Genomic DNA, 18400 nt, shown 5'->3' on the forward strand with positions numbered 1-18400 from the left:
TGTCCGTTAGACATCGACACTTCATCTTTCAGCGCAGTTGCGGGCGTTATCTGGGTTCTATACACATTTAGAAAACGCTTTTTTGGTGCATCGTATATTGCGGCTGTATACTTTGCCCTTTCTCTATGTTTCAGACGTGGTCCTGCTTCCGTTGCTACAGTCATCACAGCTTTGCCACTGATCGCAAAATCCATGTTTAAAAATAGCGTTTACGGTTCTGGGTTTGCAAGCCTGGTTCTGGACATTTATAATGCCTATGCCACAGCTCTATAACACCCGGACATTCCTGCTTCATCAGATAACAAACATAAGGGAGATAAAGCTGGGGGTGGGGGACATACACGGTCCCAAAAGTTCAAACACGCAAACCCCCCCAGTTCAACCAGACCCCCCTACTCAGCAATCACCTGGACTACTTCAAAGCCTGACATATAGATATAAAATAACAAACACCCTCTAACACATGACCACACGAACAGGGGAGACGGGGCGGGGGCCCATATTTAAACATGCACGCGTCATCATGACGTAGGGTCAGTCCGGGGTATACGCCATTGAAGTGACTCTTAGGGCCATCAGATCATTTCGTCCACAGACTTGTTCTTCCAACGCATATCCGGGCAGCCTTGAAGCACTCAGGGCGCGTTCCATTTGACACAGCGCTAGTCTTATTTTAAGCCATTCTCGCATCCTTAGCGCTGGAGAAAAAGTCTCGGGTTCTGCCCGATAAAAGGGTTGGGACACGCTGTCTGTGAATATCTTAACCGTAGATTCCTCAGGGTTGAATATGTACGAAATATGTCCCTCGTTGTACACAAAAATCCTTTAAAACATTCTGGAGCCTCACGCAAAACATCCTCCAGGCTTTTGTCGTTGGATTCATGACATGAGCTGCAAAGCACTCTGAGAATTGCCCTTGTAGACATACTTTAGATGTTTAATATTCAGGTCTTAAAAATGGCTTGTTCTGGACATTTATAATGCATATGCCACAGCTCTATAGCCCCGGACATTCCTACTTCATCCGATAACAAACATAAGGGAGATAAAGCTGGGGGTGGGGGACATACACGGTCCCAAAAGTTCAAACACTCAAACCCCCCCAGTTCCACCAGACCCCTACTCATCAATCACCTGGACTACTTCAAAGCCTGACATATAGATATAAAATAACAAACACCCTCTAACACATGACCACACGAACAGGGGGGGACGGGGCGGGGGCCCATATTTAAACATGCACGCGTCATCATGACGTAGGGTCATCAATCAATCATTTTGACGCGTGCCGTCTCCTTTAATCTCTCTCTGGTAGATAAAGTCTCTTCGGGTGCTGTGTTGTAATGTTGCATCCAAGGCTCACTTAGCGGGAAATAAAAAAGGTTGCCCTCAAGGCAACTGTTTTTATTCTTCTGATTACTGAATCACCCCTTTCCTCTCTACTCATCAATCTCAGCAGGGTACTGTGAAAGTTACTATAGAGATGGAACCGGGATTTGAGTCTTCACACACAAGCAATATCCCGTTTCAAGGCACGATTATGTTAAATGTTTCATCAGTGACCCCATGGGTGTAGCCCTCACTCCCTCGCTTTTCAGCCCCTCTCTCTCTCTTCTCTCCTGCAGGGTAGACAGAGCGCGGTTAAAGACTGTCAAATTCAATGCCAGGTCTCAAGACAAAGGGGTGAGTTGATCTCTGTTACATTATCAGTGTTGTTATTGAAATATTGTTTACAATGTAGCAGACGGGGGGCTGGGCTGGCCCACAAGTGACGAAAGTGTGAAGTAAAGATGGACCTTTCTCCAAGGAAACAACCCAGGACTTTTATTCAGGAAATGAAACAGAATGCTCCACAGAGCTGGGTAACAATAAAACCAAACCAAAAACCTAGCTCCTCTTTGAGCCAGGTTAAACAGCCACCACCCAACCTCCAAGCTAATGATATTCAGGTGTGTGTAATTAAGCTCTTACCCTTCAATGCCATCCTCTATTCTGGCAAGCAGATGTAGCCAACGAGCAAGAATATACTGGCCATCACACACCCGCACTCTCACTCCATCACAACAATAACATACTCTTCAAGATAGTTAGGTTTGGAAACATTTTTAAGTTAGTTTAAGCTTTGTTAAAATCCATAAACAGTTCAGTAAATATGGTCCTAAAACTAAATCTCACATCATTACAAACTTCATCCCATCTAATATTATCCCAGGTGTTGTTCAGAGCAGCATAATTATATCTTCATTCCTTCCCTATATAGATCTAATTAATATGTTACCTGCTCAGAAACCATAGTCACAGTTCGGGGCATAATCACTATCATCAGAAAGAACACTGCCCTCTCAAAACTGAACATGCAAGTATTCTTCTGACTTAATTTTGTATGTTTTTAATATGGGCAGAGTACTAAACTTGACATACACACAGATTTCAAGTCAGTGTTCTATCCATCATTTTTGTATAATTTTTTTACATTTTATTTCACCTTTATTTAACCAGGTAGGCTAGTTGAGAACAAGTTCTCATTTGCAACTGCGAGCTGGCCAAGATAAAGCATAGCAGTGTGAACAGACAACAGAGTTACACATGGAGTAAACAATAAACAATAAACAAGTCAATAACATAGTAGAAAAAAAGAATCTATATATATTGTGTGCAAAAAGGCATGAGGAGGTAGGCAATAAATAGGCCATAGGAGTGAATAATTACAAGTTAGCAGATTAACACTGGAGTGATAAATGATCAGATGAACATGTGCAGGTAGAGATACTGGTGTGCAAAAGAGTAGAAAAGTAAATAAAATAAAAACAGTATGGGGATGAGGTAGATAAATTGGGTGGGCTATATACCGATGGACTATGTACAGCTGCAGCGATCGTTTAGCTGCTCCGATAGCAGATGTTTAAAGTTGGTGAGGGAGATAAAAGTCTCCAACTTCAGTGATTTTTGCCATTCATTCCAGTTGCAGGCACCAGAGAACTGGAAGGAAAGGCGGCCAAATTAGGTTTTGGCTTTAGGGATGATCAGTGAGATACACCTGCTGGAGCCCGTGCTACGGGTGGGTGTTGCCATCGTGATCAGTTCACTGGTCACGATGGCAACACCCACCCGTAGCACGGGCTCCAGCAGGCGGAGCTTTCCCTAGCATAGACTTGTAGATGATCTGGAGCCAGTGGGTCTGGCGACGAACATGTAGCGAGGGCCAGCCGACTAGAGCATACAGGTCGCAGTGGTGGGTGGTATAAGGTGCTTTAGTAACAAAATGGATGGCACTGTGATAAACTGTATCCAGTTTGCTGAGTAGAGTATTGGAAGCTATTTTGTAGATGACATCGCCGAAGTCGGGGATCGGTAGGATAGTCAGTTTTACTAGGGTAAGTTTTGCGGCGTGAGTGAAGGAGGCTTTGTTGCGAAATAGAAAGCCGACTCTAGATTTGATTTTGGATTGGATATGTTTAAAATGAGTCTGGAAGGAGAGTTTGCAGGCTAGCCAGACACCTAGGTACTTATAGACGTCCACATATTCTAGGTCGGAACCATCCAGGGTGGTGATGCTATTCGGGCGTGCGGGTGTAGGCAGCGAACGGTTGAAAAGCACGCATTTGGTTTTACTAGCCTTTAAGAGCAGTTGGAGGCCACGGAAGGAGTGTTGTATGGCATTGAAGCTTGTTTGGAGGTTAGATAGCACAGTGTCCAAGGAAGGGCCAGAAGTATACAGAATGGTGTCGTCTGCGTAGAGGTGGATCAGGGAATCGCCCGCAGCAAGAGCAACATAATTGATATATACAGAGAAAAGAGTCGGCCCGAGAATTGAACCCTGTGGTACCCCCATAGAGACTGCCAGAGGAAGCTATTATTTTCTATCCATATAACCTAAATGAATGTACTAATATCTGACTGTCTGAGGCTGTCTGTGTAGGAGTCTGAGGCTGCATGTCTACCGTGATCACTGTTCAGTTCTCCTAGCCACAACACTTTTGTTATATTTCCCACCTGACTCAGTGAATCTCCCAGAGGAAAACTGCACTGCGTTGCAACAGTGGTGGCTTCCAGCACAAATTCTGTACAGCTCTAATCAGTGTCCAAATTCACAAAGAGTCTCAGAGTAGAATTGCTCATGAAGGATCAGATGTTTTTTCCTATTCATCGTGATCTAAAAAGCAAAACTGATTATAGATCAGCACTCCTACTCTGATTGCTCTAAATTCAGGTGGTGCAAGTGTCAATCGCAGGTAAATTGCACTTTCGCCATATAAAAACTTGGGCACTGGCATTTTCCACCCATTAGGCCAGGTTCGGCAATTTGCCTGTCTAATATCAGCTCGCTTGGCTGAGGTGGGAGGGGAGGAAATGTTTGCCCATACATAACCTCACCTCCACCATGGGGCTCTCTGTTCACAACATTGACATCAGCAACTGCTCGCCCACACGACGCCATACATCTGACATCTGCCCGGTACAGTTGAAAACGGGATTCATCCGTGAAAAGCACACTTCTCCAGCATGCAGGTGGTCATCGAAGGTGAGCATTTGCCCACTGAAGTCGGTTCCGATGTCAAACTGCAGTCAGGTCAAGACCCTGGTGAGGACAACGAGCATGCAGATTTGCTTACCTGAGACGGTTTCTGACAGTTTGTGCAGAAATTCTTTGGTTGTGCAAACTCAGTTTCATCAGTTGTCCGGTGGCTGGTCTCAGACGATTCTGCAGGAGAAGAAGCCGTATGTGGAGGTCCTGGGCTGGCATGGTTATACTTGGTCTGCGGTTGTGAGGCCGGTTGGACGTACTGCCAAATTCTCTCAAATGACGGAGGCGGCTTATGCTAGAGAAATGAACATTCAGTTCTCTGGCAACAGGTCTGGTTGACATTCCTGCAGTCAGCATGCCAATTGTATGCTCCCTCAACTTGAGACATTTGTGGCATTGTGTTGCGTGACAAAACTGCACATTTTACTGGCCTTTTATTGTCCCCATCACAAGGTGCACCTGTGTAATGATCATGTCATTTAATTAGCTTCTTGATATGCCACACCTGTTAGGTGGATGGATTATCTTGGCAAAGTAGAAATGATCACTAACAGGGATACTAAATTTGTTCTCCAAATTTGAGAGAAATACACTTTGTGTGTATGGAACATTTCTGGGATCTTTTATTTCAGTTAATGAAACTTTACTTTTACATGTTGCGTTTTATATTTTTGTTCAGTGTACATCACCAATGTATTTATTAAAATATCACCAGCTGATAAACCGTCAACAGACATTCCCCTTTGTTTATATTACACATTATTTTTGTCCAGCTTCTGTGACCGGTTTGGACACATTATGTGCAATGCCCATTGCATGAAAGGTGTAATTGACTGTAGGAAGCCTGTTTAGCAACATTAACTTTGTCGAGCAACATCATTTTGTCAAATACATCTTCCACTTCACTCTGTTGGACCAAACTGTCAAAATCGTGAGAATTCCGATCACTGTCTGTGGTGCTGAACAATGTTACTTCTAAGCTGATGGTGCCGCAGTAGCCCTGAGACTGTCCCAGGACAGCCGCACAGAACAAATATTAGCCAATTTCCCTTTTAATACTGTCAACGTTTCCCTTTACTGTGGCAATTGTGATTGAATCAACGTAATATTAGCCGCTTTAAATGCAACATACCGAAACAAAACCAACTATGCAAGACTCAGTATGCCAAACTATGCAATAGTTTCTGCAACGGAATCGGAGTAGGATTCTGTTGCATTGACACACAGGATTCAGCCCGTACTCTACACAGACCTGTGCAGCACAACTAATCAGAGCTGCAGTAGGCCTATGTGCAACTAGACCATTGCTATACAGTGCCTTGCGAAAGTATTCGGCCCCCTTGAACTTTGCGACCTTTTGCCACATTTCAGGCTTCAAACATAAAGATATAAAACTGTATTTTTTGTGAAGAATCAACAACAAGTGGGACACAATCATGAAGTGGAACGACATTTATTGGATATTTCAAACTTTTTTAACAAATCAAAAACTGAAAAATTGGGCGTGCAAAATTATTCAGCCCCTTTACTTTCAGTGCAGCAAACTCTCTCCAGAAGTTCAGTGAGGATCTCTGAATGATCCAATGTTGACCTAAATGACTAATGATGATAAATACAATCCACCTGTGTGTAATCAAGTCTCCGTATAAATGCACCTGCACTGTGATAGTCTCAGAGGTCCGTTAAAAGCGCAGAGAGCATCATGAAGAACAAGGAACAAACCAGGCAGGTCCGAGATACTGTTGTGAAGAAGTTTAAAGCCGGATTTGGATACAAAAAGATTTCCCAAGCTTTAAACATCCCAAGGAGCACTGTGCAAGCGATAATATTGAAATGGAAGGAGTATCAGACCACTGCAAATCTACCAAGACCTGGCCGTCCCTCTAAACTTTCAGCTCATACAAGGAGAAGACTGATCAGAGATGCAGCCAAGAGGCCCATGATCACTCTGGATGAACTGCAGAGATCTACAGCTGAGGTGGGAGACTCTGTCCATAGGACAACAATCAGTCGTATATTGCACAAATCTGGCCTTTATGGAAGAGTGGCAAGAAGAAAGCCATTTCTAAAAGATATCCATAAAAAGTGTCGTTTAAAGTTTGCCACAAGCCACCTGGGAGACACACCAAACATGTGGAAGAAGGTGCTCTGGTCAGATGAAACCAAAATTGAACTTTTTGGCAACAATGCAAAATGTTATGTTTGGCGTAAAAGCAACACCGCTCATCACCCCGAACACACCATCCCCACTGTCAAACATGGTGGTGGCAGCATCATGGTTTGGGCCTGCTTTTCTTCAGCAGGGACAGGGAAGATGGTTAAAATTGATGGGAAGATGGATGGAGCCAAATACAGGACCATTCTGGAAGAAAACCTGATGGAGTCTGCAAAAGCCCTGAGACTGGGACGGAGATTTGTCTTCCAACAAGACAATGATCCAAAACATAAAGCAAAATCTACAATGGAATGGTTCAAAAATAAACATATCCAGATGTTAGAATGGCCAAGTCATAGTCCAGACCTGAATCCAATCGAGAATCTGTGGAAAGAACTGAAAACTGCTGTTCACAAATGCTCTCCATCCAACCTCACTGAGCTCGAGCTGTTTTGCAAGGAGGAATGGGAAAAAATTTCAGTCTCTCGATGTGCAAAACTGATAGAGACATACCCCAAGCGACTTACAGCTGTAATCGCAGCAAAAGGTGGCGCTACAAAGTATTAACTTAAGGGGGCTGAATAATTTTGCACACCCAATTTTTCAGTTTTTGATTTGTTAAAAAAGTTTGAAATATCCAATAAATGTCGTTCCACTTCATGATTGTGTCCCACTTGTTGTTGATTCTTCACAAAAAAATACAGTTTTATATCTTTATGTTTGAAGCCTGAAATGTGGCAAAAGGTCGCAAAGTTCAAGGGGGCCGAATACTTTCGCAAGGCACTGTATATGGATCTGTGCCCTTTTACTTTGAACTGGACTGTTAACAGCATGAGCAGTCGTGAGTAGATGTGCGTGATTCAGAGGGGTTGGGTTAAATGCAGAGTACACCTTTCAGCCCTTCTGTTTTGAGATCTAAGGGAGAGCTTCATGTAGCCACGTGCAGATTTTGTTCTTATCCTTTGCTAGTTAGTGAGTTATTAGCCCAGTTATAGATTATTTGTAGTCAGCAATAGGGGATTGATTGATTCCTACAAGAGCACAATACGCCTACATTTCTAGGCAGCATTGAAAAGCGAGTCAGGTAAAGAGCTTTTCTTTTGTCTTAATGGGGAAGATTAGTGTTTTGAGACAGGCTTGAATAAGCGAAGTAGGCAGAGGGTAGCATCATTTGACCGATTCTCTGTAATAATGGTATGGGAATAAAAATGCAGTTTATTTTGTAAAGTGGGGTTTCAAACACAACATTTTTAGTCACTTCCTTGTCTAAAGGACATGTCAAGCATGTTTTTTTTAAAGTACTATGGAATGTAGGCCTACATTGAACACCACATTGAACACCACATTGACTGCTAGTGTAGGCTGATAAAACAACTATTTCCATGTTAAAATGTTATGATGCATTTTCTCTTTTTTGTTGTTGATGGTAGGCCTACATTATGATCAAATAGCCACAGTAGCCTATTTGGACTTAGTTTTAACAAACTTAAAGCTGGTACAGGCTTAGTGTTCACAGTAAATGTGTGCTGGAAGTTGCATAGAATTTCATTTGCGCTCAGCAGACCTGAAAGTGGAGCGACTACTAAATTATTTCATACTAAAATATTTTGTTTACCAAGTAATATTTTTTTTCTCAGGTTGGGGGTCAAAATGATTGATACCCCTAAAAAATGATCTACATTAATGTGGACGCTACCATGTGGATGATACAAATGATTACGGATAATCCTGAATGATTTGTGGAAGTTACGGAGGTCAAAGATCATACCCCCAAGACATGCTAACCTCCCCTGTTATTGGTAAGAGGTTAGCATGCCTTGGGGGTATGATCTTTGATCTTTGTAGCTAGCTAAGTAAATAATGAATCCCAACACATGATGTAACGTTAGTTAGCGAGCCAGCCAGCTAGCATTAACTAGCTAACAGTACACTTGAACTTGAAATGAAAATACTTTGTCAAAATTAGACAAGTCTTCTGTAAAACAGGTAGCTAGCTAAACAATGGACCATAATCACAACTCATGATGTTACTACCCTGCATGAATCTGCAGGTAGCTAACCAACCAGGTTCTATGGCTATAACTAGTCAAGTAAATGTGTGATACGAAGAATAAGATCATACACATAACATTAGCTAGCGACCCAGCCAGCTAATGTTAGCTAGCTAACAGTACACTTGAAATGAAACCACTTTCTGTCAAACTGAAAGTAGCTAGCTAGACTATCTTACCAGTATACATCATGGTTGGATGCGTCTCCAGTCTGATGCCATGCATGGTTGCCCTTAGTTTGACGATGTACTTCAGACTGGTGTTTTCTCCATCTCCTTAGCTATTGTTAGGTTCTTATTTTTCAAATGACTCACAGACACTAGAGAAGCTTTAACCAAGTTTAATCATCCCCAAAGGTTCTGTACAGCTGTGATCAGACAACAAAAGATTTCAGACTTCACAGTTTATACGCATCCTACTTAAGACACTCCCCTTTCTCTCCAAGCCTTACATTTTATGATTCTACAGGAAGCTAATAAAGAGGGTAACAGGATTCCAAACATTTATTACTCTTAAGAGAATCTGTCCTCACCTCCTGACCTCAACCCCTCTTTCATCTAATACACAGATGCCCATCGGTCTCCCCTGTATCAACACATCGCTCTCCTCTTCTCCATCAAACACATTCCAAAGCCTTCTTCTTTCTTCTGAGAACCATTAACTTCTAACATAACCCAGTCTCTTTCATTTCATATCATTCATTTAATATCTCAATGTTCAAAGTTTAGCCGATTCCAACACTATCATACTCGAATTCCACAGATTTTTCAGAACTCGGTCCTCCAGAAATCGGAAAGCATACACAAAAGCTAGCTAACAGTACACTTTAACTTGACATTAGGTTTAAGCAGTTTTACTACGCACTACATTTTCTTAAAAGCCGCATTCAACACGATTTCCTAGACATACTGACCAGTTCAATAGACAGACCAATTCAAACTCATCTATCGGCATGTCCAGCCCAATCATTATCTCAGCCCATCATGGCTAGCGGGAAGGTTGTTCACTTTTTCTGTGGCTTAACCAACAAGGCTCGTAATGTAACAATTGTATTTGTATTTACAGATGGCACATACAAGTTTGATATAAAGGCACATGAAAGTTCACATGTTCAAGAAGGCATTTCTGCCCCCCAAAACCTTTTTTATTTTTTTATTTTTTTATTTTGCGTTCAAACGGCTCTCCTGTGAAGTGTCATACGCCTAGTTTCCTGAATCGGGTTACGAATGCATCCAACAAGTTTGTAGAGTCACAAGCTTGTTGCAGTCATTGCATGCTAGAAATATGGGACCAAATACTAAACTTTTGACTACTTTATTTATAAGAATTTTTAGGGGTGTCAAATCACCCCACTCCTCTGCACACTCCACTGGCTTCCAGTCGAAGCTCGTATCAAGACCCTGGTGCTTGCCTACGGAGAAGCAAGGGAAACTACAACTTCTTACCTTCAAGCTTTGCTCAAAGCCTACATCCCAACCCGAGCACTCCGTTCTGTCACCTCTGGTCTCTTGGCCCTACCACCCCTACGGGAGGTCTGTGGACTGAGCCTGCGTCTCCAGTAGCTTTGCTCATTGGTTTATCAGTTAGTCAGTTTGACCATTTGGCTTCAGTGCAGCACTGCGGTTGTGCATGACGGTTGAACAGCATGATGTGTTCCAGTAATGAATATCTCTCTTGTGGTTGTGTCTCCTGTTGCTTTGCTCTCTGACGACTACTTCACAGGTCCCTGACAACAAAGCACTGAGTAAGTCACAAGGATTTCACTGTCACACAACCATCTGAAGCTTGTAATAAATTGTATAAATTGTCATTTAAGCCTTAGCTATGACATCCAATGCATTGTCATCAAAATCTCTCTCTGGCACCCAGCCTCTATTTTGACCATCGGCTTAGTTTGATTACATAAAAACATTTATACAAAACAGTGTGCTTTATTTCTATTCCGTTCAAAGCCCAAACAGTACCTCTAAACATACATTGCATCCATGTAACACGACCCAACACTCATATTTCTAACAGATCATCTTGACATCGACCTCTGTACACTGATCAGCAATTACACTGTGGTTGGCATTACATTATGACCAGCACACTGAGTCAGTGTGATGTCACTAAATCAATGGTGACTCGTCGGTGGGTATTGTACTGCAGATCATGTATGCTGCTTTAGCATTGTTACAGCAGGCTCCTCAACACTATTGGTATTTGTATCCCCTTACTCAGCATAGATAGGCCAGTTTAGAGACACAGTCTGTCGAATAATGTACTGTAGGGGACATAACTCCTATGTAGTCCTGACTCCTATGTAGTCCAGAAGTCTTAACTCTGATGATCCAAAGTTTTAATCTTAAAACTAATATAATTTTTTTTTAAAGAATATAAAATCACAAAACTACAATAATGTGTGTTTGTTACAGAGGTGTCAGAATCACCTTTTTGTTGGGGATCTTTTCTGTTGAAAATATCCCTATTCTACCCCCTTGGCATTGTTAAGACCCTTCAGTATGGTTTCAACCGTAACTTAAAACATATATTTTTAGTTCACCTTTATTTCTTCACGGTATAATATTTTACAAGAGACCTGTTCCGAGATAGCCACAGTGTTGGAAGGAAAAACACACATTAGCATGGTGTATGAAGCTCTATGACCTTGACATGGCCATGACATGCACCTTGACGTGATTTGATAGGATGACCTGCTCTGATCAAATTTTAGGATGAAAGAGGAAGGTCTCACAGATTATACCGTCACGCTGCCCTTCACAAAACCTAACTTGAGAGGGTATCGTTTTTAGAAAGTACAATATTCACACCTCCATCTTCAAAACGTTCCTAGCACTGCCCTCTCCTGGTGATCCTGTGTGTCTTCATGTTGTGACCTTGTATTACATGAACTCAATAGACATCAGTGGGAGCGGGCATCTGTATCTACATGTTTCTGTGATGCTGACATTCCCTTTGTTATACTTTCAGAGCATGCAACCTCTAATGCCAGCGATAGTGAAAGTAATTACCATATGTCCCTCTCCTTCCCTCCCTCAATCCCTACCTCTGCCGATGGGCTGCCTGTATTCTTTCATTTGTTTTGCATGTCTCCATCGTCTGTTTTATGATCTCTTCTGTTTGTTTGGTCTGAGCAGCATACTCCGAGGATCACACATGTTAGAGTCCCCAAGCTACTTCAGGGATGCATGTTGAAGTAGCAGTCGTGAACAGTGGTTCTCAATAAGACTCATGAGACCATAGGCTTACTGGTAAAATTCCCATGCAGGGTTCTTCAGGGGTACTCTGGACAGAGCTACTGTAAATGTATTTGGTGGTACAGCAACCAAAAAAGGTTGAGAACCACTGTATTAGGACAGCTACTGGATTGATATGAAAACAATGTAGAGCTTTACCCGTGTATTTGTGTGAGAGGAACAGAGTCTGCTGTTGTGACTATACAGCTCGTGTTCTGCTTTCTCTACTGCAATTAAATACTTTTTAAGAAAAGCAAATCTGCTCATGCATATTCACAAGCTTTGTGGCATGCATGCATATTAGCTACTCTTTTAATGTTCTGTACAGATGGAGCGAATGGGGTCATTATGTTAACTCCATTTTGATAGGCACACTTATAAGAGGGACAATGAGAATACTGACCCACACACACACACACACACACACACACAGCTTGCCAACAGCTGGTCTGACTCCTAACCATAATCACAGTATCTACTACATCGTCACTATCTGTCTAAACATGGCCGCCTGTTCTGTCCGTCCTATCAGGTGGCCAGGAGGAGTACGTCCTGTCCTATGAGCCGGTCACACAGCAGGAAGGTAAGACGCAGCTTACATTATCATCTCTGTCACACATCTGACAGCAGCAGTATCACAGGATAGCTCAGCTCTCACTGCCCCATTAGAGTTAGTTATCTCACTTGGTTACGGTATCTTAGTTGGTTTGTTATCATAGTTAGTTATCTTAGAATTAGTTACAGTGGCTTGCGAAAGTATTCACCCCCTTGGCATTTGTCCTATTTTGTTGCCTTACAACCTGGAATTAAAATAGATTTTTGGGGGGTTTGTATCATTTCATTTACACAACATGCCTACCACATTGAAGATGCAAAATATTTTGGGGGTGAAACAAACAACAAATAAGACAAAAAATCAGAACTTGAGCGTGCATAACTATTCATCCCCCCAATGCCAATACTTTGTGGAGCCCCTTTTTGCAGCAATTACAGCTGCAGGTCTCTTGGGGTATGTCTCTATGAGCTTGGCACATCTAGCCACTGGGATTTTTGCCCATTCTACAAGGCAAAACTGCTCCAGCTCCTTCAAGTTGGATGAGTTCCGCGGGTGTACAGCAATCTTTAAGTTATACCACAGATTCTCATTTGGATTGAGGTCGGAGCTTTGACTAGGCCTTTCCAAAATATTTAAATGTTTCCCCTTAAACCACTCAAGTTTTGCTTTAGTAGTATGCTTAGGGTCATTGTCCTGCTGGAAGGTGAACCTCCAGAGATTTGAGACTGGGATGGAGGACTGAAACAGGTTTCCCTCAAGAATTTCCCTGTATTTAGCACCATCCATCATCCCTTCAATTCTGACCAGTTTCCCACTCCCTGTCGATGGTGTTCTCAGGTTTGTGCCAGACATAGTGTTTTCCTTGATGGCCAAAAAGCAACATTTTTGTCATCTGACCAGAGTACCTTCCATATGTTTGGGGACTCTATTACATGCCTTTTGGCGAACACCAAACATGTTTGCTTTTTTTTTCTTTAAGCAATGGCTTTTTTCTGACCACTCTTCAGCAAAGCCCAGCTGTGGAGTGTAAGGCTTAATGTGGTCCTATGGACAGATACTCCAATCTCCGCTGTGGAGCTTTGCAGCTACGTGTGTACAGTTGAAGTCTGAAGTTTACATACACTTAGGTTGGAGTCATTAAAAATCGTTTTTCAACCACTCCACAAAATTCTTGTTAACAAACTATTGTTTTGGCAAGTCGGTTAGGACATCTACTTTGTGCATGACACAAGTAATTTTTCGAACAATTGTTTACAGACAGATTACTTCAGTGTATCACAATTCCAGTGGGTCAGAAGTTTACAATACACTAAGTTGACTGTGCCTTTAAACAGCTTGGAAAATTCCAGAAAATGATGTAATGCCTTTAGAAGCTTCTGATAGGCTAATTGACTCAAATGGTATCAATTGGAGGTGTACCTGTGGATGTATTTCAAGGTCTACCTTCAAACTCACTGCCTCTTTTGCTTGACATCATTGGAAAATCAAAAGAAATCAGCCAAGACCTCAGAAAAAATATTGTAGACCTCCAAGTCTGGTTCATCCTTTGGAGCAATTTCCAAACACCTGAAGGTACCACGTTCATCTGTACAAACAATCGTACGCAACTATAAACACCATGGGACAACGCAGCCGTCATACCGTTCAGGAAGGAGACTCGTTCTGTCTCATAGAGATTAACGTAATTTAGTGCGAAAAGTGCAAATCAATCCCAGAACAACAGCAAAGGACCTTGTGAAGATGCTGGAGAAAACGGGTACAAAAGTATCTATATCCACAATAAAACAAGTCGTATATCGACATAACCTGAAAGGCAGCTCAGCAAGGAAGAAGCCACTGCTCCAAAACTGCCATAAAAAAGCCAGACTACGGTTTGCAACTGCACATGGGGACAAAGATCGTATTTTTTTGAGAAATGTCCTCTGGTCTGATGAAACAAAAATAGAACTGTTTGGCCATAATGACCATTGTTATGTTTGGAGGGAAAAGGGGAAGGCTTGCACGCCAAAGAACACCAACCCAACTGTGAAGCACAGGGGTGCCAGCATCATGTTGTGGGGGTGCTCTGCTGCATGAGGGACTGGTGCACTTTACAAAATAGATGGCATCATGAGGAGGGACAATTATGTGGATATATTGAAGCAACATCTCAACACATCAGTTAAAGCTTAGTCGCAAATGGGTCTTCCAAATGGACAAGCGAACTTCCAAAGTTGTGGCAAAATGGCTTAAGGACCACAAAGTCAAGGTATTGGAGTGGCCATCACAAAGCCCTGACCTCAATCCTGTTGTGGGCAGATCTGAAAAAGCATGTGCGAGCATGGAGGCCTACCAACCTGACTCAGTTACACCAGCTCTGTCAGGAGGAATGGGCCAAAATTCACCCAACTTATTGTGGGAAGCTTGTGGAAGGTTACCCAAAACGTTTGACCCAAGTTGAACAATTTAAAGGCAATACACTCGATTAGTATTTGGTAGCATGTAAACTTCTGACCCACTGGGAATGTGATGAAAGAAATAATATCTGAAATAAATAATTCTCTTCTATTATTCTGACATTTCACATTCTTAAATAAAGTGGTGATCCTAACTGACCTAAGACAGGGCATTTTTACTAGGGTTAAATGTCAGGAATTGTGAAACTGAATTTAAATATATTTGACTACGGTGTATGTAAACTTCCGGCTTGTGTACTGAGACAATTAGATTGCACACAGATGTGGACTTTATGTAACTTCTGAGGGTAACTGGTTGCACCAGATCTTATTTAGGGGATTCATAGGAAATGGGGTGAATGCATATGCACCTACTTCTTTTCAGTTAAATTTTTTTGCACTTTTGAAACAAGTTCTTTTTTTCACTTCACCAATTTGGACTATTTTGTATATGTCCGTTACATGAAATCCAAATAAAAATCGAATTAAATTACAGATTGTAATGCAAGGGGGTGAATACTTTTGCTTATTCAAGGGCAATATTGATACAGTAGATCCGTCTTGTCTGTCCAGTGAACTACACACGACCCGTCATCATCCTGGGGCCAATGAAGGACCGTATCAACGATGACCTCATCTCAGAGTTCCCTGACAAATTTGGATCCTGTGTCCCACGTGAGAACCAACATTTTTGTTACCAACACAATTTTATGTTTTTATTTACATTTTAGTCATTTATCAGACACTCGTATCCAGAGCAGGTTACAGTAGCAATTAAGGTTAAATACCTTGCTCAAGGGCATATTGACAGATTTTTCACCTCGTCAGCTCAGAGTAATGAACCAGCAACCTTTTGATTACTGGCCCAACGTTCTTAACCACTAGGCTACCTGCCATCCTATGTTGACCCTTGTCTTGTACCTAGAGGTGTGATAACGAGTTTGCAAGAGTTGTCAATAATTAAATGTATCAAACAAAGATGACTACATTTCCATGAAACAATCAGTTGTGTTTTCCAGACACGACCAGACTAAAACGGGATTACGAGGTGGATGCCAGAGACTACCATTTTGTGGTGTCCAGGGAGCAGATGGAGAAAGACATCCAGGATCACAAGTTCATCGAGGCAGGCCAGTACAACAACCACCTGTATGGAACCAGCATCCAGTCTGTACGGGAGGTCGCTGAGAAGGTGAGGAGAGGAGGATGTGTCAGCATATGGCTGTTGTGATGTGATGAGTTGTCTTATCTATTGCTCTTTATGTCCAGGGGAAGCATTGCATCCTGGATGTTTCAGGCAACGCCATCAAACGACTACAGTCGACCATGCTCTACCCCATCGCTATTTTCGTCAAGCCCAAGTCTGTGGAGAACATCCTGTAAGTTGTTTTGATTCAACATGTCATTTTAATATTAAGAGGCCAAAGCAATGGCAATTCAGAGTTCAGACTCAGTTTTATTCAGTCACCTATTAGCTGTACATAGGGCAATGTCTTAGTCATTCTTTCTCGCGCTCTCTCTCCTCCCTATAGAGAGATAAATAAGAGGCTAACAGAGGACCAGGGGAGGAAGACGTTTGACAGAGCCATAAAACTGGAGCAGGAGTTCACTGAGCACTTCACTGGTGAGTCCAGCCCCCCACACCAGTCCATTCTCATCCTGCTTCATACACTACATCTATTTCTGCACTTAGCATGATGACACGTGTCTGTAGCAGATCCCTGAATTAAATAATGGGCAAAATACGGCAAAGCCTGTCCTTCCTATAATATATACTGAGTATACAAAACATTAAGATCACCTCTTTCCATGACAGACTGATTCGATGAAGCTGTGATCCCTTATTGATGTCACTTGTTAAATCCACTTCAATCAGTGTAAATGAAGGAGGCAGGTTAAAGAAGGATTTTTAAGCATTGAGACATAGACATGGATTGTGTATTTGTGCCATTGAGATGGTGAATGGACACGACAAAAGTGCCTTTGAGCGGGATACGGTAGTAGGTGCCATGCGCACCGGTTTGTGTCAAGAACTGCAACACTGCTGGGTTTTTTTACGCTCCGCTTTTTCCTGTGTGTATCAAAGGTCTGTCACCCAAAGGGCATCCAGACAACTTGACACAACTGTGGGAAGCATTGGAGTCAACAACGGACAGCATTCATGTGGAACGCTATCAACACTGTGTAGAGTCCATTCCCCGTGAATTGAATTTGTTCTTAGGGCATAATGGGGTGGTGCAACTCAATGTTAGGAAGTTATTCCTAATGTTTTGTGTACTCAGTGTATGCATTTAGTATCTTTGAGATGTAGTAAGTAGCCTTGCTCGAGCCTTGGTTTGTACGAGACGGAACGGCTCATACGATCAGGAGCCTATATCCTGTTTCTGTAGCATGAGGCAGCTTAATCCTAAATTCCTAGACCGAATGCTAGTCTATCACTGCGATGTAGTGATGTGTTTAATGTATATCCCCTCTGTGTCGCTGCAGCTATAGTCCAGGGGGACTCTCTGGAGGAGATCTACAACACGGTGAAAATCATCATCGAGGAGCAGTCAGGACCCTTCATCTGGGTGCCTGCCAAGGAGAAATTGTGAAAGGAGTGAAAGGAGGACAGAAGAGAGTACCCTTATTTTCTTTAAGTGGTCTTCATGTCTTCTCTGATTTTACGTCTTTTTATTTTTACCATCCTGGCCTGCTGTGACCGCTGGCCCTCTTGCCCGGAGCTTAGCACCCCCCTACACATACATGCATGCATACATATATACACACACGCCTCCATCTTTCTCTCACACACAAACACCACCCTGCTCCCCTCTGTCACACTGGCTAGAGAGCTGATCACGCGTTGGAGTTTGATGATCTATCTTTCTCTCTCTCTCACACACACACACAAAATAATTTAATGCTGTCTTTCTCTCACACACAAACATACACTCTCTGGGGTTTTCTTGGGCTGTCTCTGACTGGTGTCTGGACCTTGTCTCTGGATGTTTTTCATGCTTATGGGGGGATTTGTTTTTGGTACAATTCCTTAATGTTTAAGGAACATGATTTTAGATGCAATATTAATTATATATTTTTTCCTTTTTTTCATGTATAGGTTCGTCAAAGGAAATGACATGAGGCAAAACTTAGCACGTTATAGCTTTAAAGAGCATGTTTCGGACATGTTTTCTTGTCACGTTTTTGTTCTTTATTTCTCATTTGGACTTGTATCTGAACTGCATTACTCATCGCCATTATTTTTCACATGTTGTATATCCATGCACACCGACATACGTCTCTGCTCATCTGAAGCAGCCATGCATACCTGTTTTAGTCTTTTCGAATTGCGCAGAGGTAACTAGGTGAGTAGTTTATCATTAGCCGCCTTCGTTCACTACGATCCATGATGGTTTTAATCTATTCATGTCACTAAGCTTTTGGGGGGGGGTCTACT

The 18400-nt window shown here is 42.2% G+C and overlaps 1 protein-coding gene across 3 annotated transcripts in view; it reads left to right on the forward strand.

Annotated features, from left to right (window-relative positions):
- Positions 1 to 17701, forward strand: part of LOC112251094 (discs large homolog 1-like protein) — a 205072-nt gene extending 187371 nt beyond the window's left edge. For 2 of the 3 annotated variants that reach the window (XM_024421790.2, XM_024421807.2), the window contains 8 exons: positions 1626 to 1683; positions 10454 to 10475; positions 12503 to 12553; positions 15535 to 15636; positions 15981 to 16153; positions 16231 to 16340; positions 16494 to 16585; positions 17449 to 17701. In XM_024421790.2, the coding sequence (XP_024277558.2) occupies positions 1626 to 1683; positions 10454 to 10475; positions 12503 to 12553; positions 15535 to 15636; positions 15981 to 16153; positions 16231 to 16340; positions 16494 to 16585; positions 17449 to 17555 (715 nt within the window). In that variant the 3' untranslated portion in view covers positions 17556 to 17701. Of the gene's footprint in view, positions 1 to 1625; positions 1684 to 10453; positions 10476 to 12502; positions 12554 to 15534; positions 15637 to 15967; positions 16154 to 16230; positions 16341 to 16493; positions 16586 to 17448 lie in introns of those variants that run through there. The other variant, XM_024421799.2, reaches the window with a different exon arrangement.
- Positions 17702 to 18400: the final 699 nt, after the last annotated feature.

The sequence above is a fragment of the Oncorhynchus tshawytscha genome, linkage group LG01, assembly GCF_018296145.1.
Source record: "Oncorhynchus tshawytscha isolate Ot180627B linkage group LG01, Otsh_v2.0, whole genome shotgun sequence".
Classification (NCBI taxonomy): Eukaryota; Metazoa; Chordata; class Actinopteri; order Salmoniformes; family Salmonidae; genus Oncorhynchus; species Oncorhynchus tshawytscha.